The 6,087-nt window shown below is 35.5% G+C and overlaps 1 protein-coding gene across 1 annotated transcript in view; it reads right to left on the reverse strand.

Annotated features, from left to right (window-relative positions):
- Window positions 1-3,660, reverse strand: part of LOC132556180 (multidrug resistance-associated protein 1-like) — a 28,014-nt gene extending 24,354 nt beyond the window's left edge. Inside the window, exons 1-4 of the mRNA XM_060220573.1 lie at window positions 3,586-3,660; window positions 2,200-2,376; window positions 845-973; window positions 347-463 (exon numbers count right to left, since the gene is read on the reverse strand). Of these exons, the coding sequence (XP_060076556.1) occupies window positions 347-463; window positions 845-973; window positions 2,200-2,376; window positions 3,586-3,660 (498 nt within the window). The remainder of the gene's footprint in view (window positions 1-346; window positions 464-844; window positions 974-2,199; window positions 2,377-3,585) is intronic.
- Between the last annotated feature and the right edge of the window lie 2,427 nt (window positions 3,661-6,087).

The raw sequence follows: 6,087 nt of genomic DNA on the forward strand, positions 1-6,087 counted from the left end.
CAAAAGTAGCATTCTAACTGAGAAAACTGTCAAAAGCCGACAAAACTTTTCAGTGTCTGGAAATCCAGTTTACTTTAAAAATGCTGACGTCACTTCTGTATAAAGATATCGTTAAGATTCGGTTTTTGATACGACATACGAATACAAAAATGATCTGATTCATTTCCTTAAAGTATCAAAACATATAATTTGTTACTTCTGTAAGTCCAGATTCGCAATAAATATACACGCGACATTTTAATTCCAACCTCCTCCACCTAAAAGTGTAGAGAAAAAAACAATATTTTCTCGACATGTCGGTCAAGCTGTTAACACACTGCAATAAATAGTAACGCTGGACAGATACCTCATTTTCAGACTCTCGGAGGGACCGCTTGTCTGCGAAGCTGTGGAGGATAGTCAGGACCAATATCAAAACGAAGTAGAAAATTTGATACACAGCGTTGCTGCTGGAGCAAGAAATCTGAAAAGAAAGCAAAAACAGCATGTGTGATAGACATTTAGTAAACAACGCACAAAATAAAGAAGAAAAAAGAGAGAAAAATCTTCAAAGAGAATATCGTTATGGCAACAAGATTTTAATTCAAACTTAAACTCGAAAGTAGAATATAGATTGAAAGCGTATACATTGTATTAATCTATTAAATGACTTTTGATTCCCAATAGATAACTGCCGAACTGATGGTAGTAGAGAGGTACAATATTACACACGAGGAATAACACCACATAGGCGAAGATAACTGCCGAACTGATGGTAGTAGAGAGGTACAATATTACACACGAGGAATAACACCACATAGGCAAAGATAACTGCCGAACTGATGGTAGTATTTTTTTAACTTACGTCATATGACAGTGTAGATTGGAGCGGTATGATATTACACACGAGCAATATCACCCAGTAGGCGTAGATAACTGCCGAACTGATGACGCCCCATCTCCTCACTAACTGAATGAATATTCCCACGATAACCTGGCACAAATATCATATCATTGAAGAAAAATAGAAATCAACGGAAATAATATTTACATAACAGAGTACACATTGAAGAAAAATATAGATGCCTTAATTATGAAGCAGGGGAGGTAATTGGGGAATTCCAAAAATCTTTTACATCAAATACTGACTGAACAGATTCACAACAAAGAACGTCTGTTTTACACAATAGGTGATATATATTATATAGCCTCGCTGTTTTTATATTACTGGCCCCACTTGTATAAAACATCTCAACTTGAGATTTCCTCAAGTCGAGATTTTCCTCAGCTGATATCTCCTCAAAAACGGCTTGTATAAAATTTTCTCAATGAATAGGAGGAAGTCATCGGCTAGGATGTCCTGAAATTCCTTGAGGAATTTCCATACAAGATATTTCCAAGGAGATATTAGCTGAGGAAAATCTCGACTTGAGGAAATCTCAAGTTGAGATGTTTTATACAAGTGGGGCCTGGTGTCTTGTTAAAACCTCCATTTCTTTGACCTGAAAACTGCGAAAACTGGGCAGACACAAAACTGACTTTATAGTACATGTAATCTAGGTACAGTCTCATAAGTATTACTGGTGTTCGATTTACACTGTATTTATGTATATTGGCTACTTAATTCCGTTTCACATTCAGTTAAGGTCAAGACCAACAGAAAGTGTGAATCTAATTCATGCAACGTCACGAATAACATATCTATATACTTACAAATGAGACAACAGATAGACCGTATCCGATGTAATATGACGTCATAGCCGATCGCCCACATCCTCGGCCGTTTCGATAAACCGAGAACGCCTGCCCAATCGTCAGTATTATAAGGGAAATACAAAGCACCTGGAATATTGTATAATGTCGAGATAAAAAACCTAACTCTGCTGATTAATTTTTCATTTTTTTTTCATATTAAACTGAGTTTTAGACGTAATTTTTTTCGATGTTTTCATCTATTTTCCAAAAGGACAAAGACTGAGTGAAAAAATACAATCCAAATGGTGTTTCTACTGGTTTTCTTTTTAATTTATAACATTTTAAAAAATGTATCAATAATTTTTTGGAGCAGAGTTGATGTTTTCGGAAATTACAGTGTTAAAACGAATACAGATACAGCTTTTACAATATACTTAGTTAAATACATAGAAGTCTCAACACAAATTCTGTCGAATTCAACCCAGAAAATAAAATTAAAAAGTATTAGTCATAAAGAATTCTCACTGATTTTGTAATGCTGAAAGAAGTCAGAGGTAAGCGAACTTCCGGTGGACGTCGAAAGATGACCACGACATACACCGGAAGTGTCACACACAGCCAGACGAACGGCAGCCATTGTAGGATTGTGGTCTGGAAACACGTCGTGAACTTTGGGGCAGCAGAGCTCAGGACATCAGAGGTCTTGAACGTGGAAAATTACCAATTAGTTTGATTTCTCCTAACGGTATGTTATGGCTTTAATATAATAATTATTTTTTTGTGAAATATTTCAACTGTTAAAGATAAATCGACGATATTGAAGTTGTATTACTAAGATTTGCTACAATAACATAACAATTAATTATCCATTCTTATAATACAGATCTAGACTTCATGAATAACTTGACAAAGGAATCTAATTATATTGCTATATATATATATAAATATATGTAGAAAACACTGGAAAACACATGATGTAATTTCTAGGCATGAACGTGTTTTCAGTGTTTAACTTTTTTCTATATTTACTGGGAACGGAGAATTCACCACATTTTCAATATATATATATATATATAAATCAGATTTCATTCAAAATGACGTCTAATCAGGCAGGATATTCCGGAGGGGGGAGGGGGGAGGTATGTATTTCAATGACCTTAATCATCTTTATGCCACATGGTTGATTACATATCATAACGTTGATTGATATTATTCAAATATCAGTATATCTCACTGAAGTTTTAACATGCTTGCTTAAAGCTTTTAAGTTTTACGTTTAATTGACTAACATTGTATTTATGTTTAATAAGCAAAGTCTTACAGAACCTTTCTTAGTGACTTATCCATATCAATATGTGTCATAAGACCGTAACACCATTTACTGAACAAATTATTACTGTATTGTACAAAACCTAGTCTGCTCTGTCATCGTATATTAGGCTTTGTACCATTATTATTCTATATGTTTTTTTTTTTCAAAAAATGCAAAATTAGCATTCGTTGACCCGTATAGATGCGCGCGAGGGGTCTGTGTGGGCGGAGTACTTGGGGAAAACCCATGTGGTCGGGCGATCCTACCCCTTTTCACGTAAGTTCTGGGAATCGAACTCCGGACGCCCGGGTGATAGGACTTTATATAAAATAAATACTTAAACATCAATTTTATATACTAAGTCATAATTACGGTCCAGTCATGATAATATGTGAGGGTTTGGTAACATGTCCACTTTACTCTGATAGAAGCAGAACAAACTTCAAATATAGAACGAGTTCATTTTGTTGGTGATACAGCTATATGTATGGAGTGCATGAATCATACATATATAATACATTAAATGTATTTCAAAACTACGGCAAAATTGAAGATAATAGGTAGTTTTTTGTAAAAATGTCTTTCAATAGATTATTTACCCAGAATGGAGAGTCCCCGCATATGTCTGTAAATAAATAAATATATTCTTCATCAACGACACTTTCACCAGTCATGTTTTCTTTATATCACTTCTCCAACTGACCACACCGTTATATGTATTGTGTTGTAAACCATAAGCATTAAGTCCAGGTGACACATCCAGGTAACATCAGTCTACTGTAATACTACTGCTACTGTCTTCAGAAGAACTGGGGTACTCCCTCGCTGTCTTTAGACCTGTAGTAAGTTATTCACGTTCAGGATTTGGAATAAATATATATCACATACTTACATCAGCCGTTGAAATGACACACAGTTGATTCACCAGATATTTGAACTTGTCACACGTTAACTTTCAATATGTATTACAATGACGAAAATCCTGCTGACTATTTTATGCAATAGCATTCTATAATTTGTATTCTGAACCTATGGGTTCATACCTGGATACTCCCGTAAAACATTCATAGATGCAGAAGGAACGACCGCCAAAATTATTCACAGACACGCACTTATTTCACAGACACACTACTTTCACAGACACACTACTTTAAGACACACACTACTTTCACAGACACATACTACTTTCACCGACATACACTAGTTTCACCGACACACACTACTTTCACAGACATACACTACTTTCACAGACACACACTACTTTCACAGACACACACTACTTTCACAGACACACACTACTTTCACAGACACACACTACTTTCAAAGACACACACTACTTTCACAGACACACACAACTTTCACAGACACACACAACTTTCACAGACACACACTACTTTCACAGACACACACTACTTTCACAGACACACTACTTTCACAGACACACACTACTTTCACAGACACACACTACTTTCACAGACACACACAACTTTCACAGACACACTACTTTCACAGACACACACTACTTTCACAGACACACACTACTTTCACAGACACACACTACTTTCACAGACACACACTACTTTCACAGACACACACTACTTTCACAGACACACACAACTTTCACAGACACACACTACTTTCACAGACACACACTACTTTCACAGACACACACTACTTTCACAGACATACACTACTTTCACAGACACACTTCTTTCACAGACACACAATACTTCAATATTATTTCTAGATTCCATGCGGGAATAAATATTTAAAGATATAAATGATGAAAGGACCTATAATCTAAATAATTTATGTTAATATTGTGTTAATACAATAACTACACACATTATATTTTTATTTTCAACAATATGCAAAAAGTCATTATCATTACAACAAATACACAAATTAAATATTTCCTTACAACACATTTTGAACATTAACACATCAATCTTGTTTATTATTTTAATTAGAGTGTGACGTTTCAATGACTAAACGGTCACCTTCATCTTATAACACAACTAGTAGAAGATTAGCTTCCTCTTAATCTTCCTAAAGCTGCATCTTTCAAAGATCTGTGATCTGAGTATAGTATATTTGTAAGCTGTCGCCATCTTTCAAACATCTGTGATCTGAGTATAGTATATTTGTAAGCGGTCGACATCATTCACACATCTGTGGTCTGAGTATAGTATATTTGTCAGCTGTCGACATCATTCAAACATCTGTGATCTGAGTATAGTATATTTGTCAGCTGTCGCCATCTTTCAAACATCTGTGATCTGAGTATAGTATACATGTCAGCTGGCGACATCTTTCAAATATCTGTGATCTGAGTATAGTATACATGTCAGCTGGCGACATCTTTCAAACATCTGTGATCTGAGTATAGTATATTTGTCAGCTGTCGCCATCTTTCAAACATCTGTGATCTAAGTATAGTATATTTGTCAGCTGTCGCCATCTTTCAAAGATCTGTGATCTGAGTATAGTATATTTGTCAGCTGTCGCCATCTTTCAAACATCTGTGATCTGAGTATAGTATATTTGTCAGCTGTCGCCATCTTTCAAACATCGGTGGTCTGAGTATAGTATATTTGTCAGCTGTCGCCATCTTTCAAACATCTGTGATCTGAGTATAGTATACATGTCAGCTGGCGACATCTTTCAAACATCTGTGATCTGAGTATAGTATACATGTCAGCTGGCGACATCTTTCAAACATCTGTGATCTGAGTATAGTATACATGTCAGCTGTCGACATCATTCAAACATCTGTGATCTGAGTATAGTATATCTGTCAGCTGTCGACATCTTTGAAACATCTGTGATCTGAGTATAGTATATTTGTCAGCTGTCGACATCATTCAAACATCTGTGATCTGAGTATAGTATATTTGTAAGCTGTCGACATCATTCAAACATCTGTGATCTGAGTATAGTATATTTGTCAGCTGTCGACATCATTCAAACATCTGTGATCTGAGTATAGTATATCTGTCAGCTGTCGACATCCTTCAAATATCTGTGATCTGAGTATAGTATATTTGTCAGCTGTCGACATCTTTCTAAGATCTGTGATCTGAGTATAGTATATTTGTCAG

This window comes from Ylistrum balloti, unplaced genomic scaffold (assembly GCF_031769215.1).
Source record: "Ylistrum balloti isolate Yb309-2 unplaced genomic scaffold, AGI_CSIRO_Ybal_v1 Utg369648, whole genome shotgun sequence".
NCBI lineage: Eukaryota > Metazoa > Mollusca > Bivalvia > Pectinida > Pectinidae > Ylistrum > Ylistrum balloti.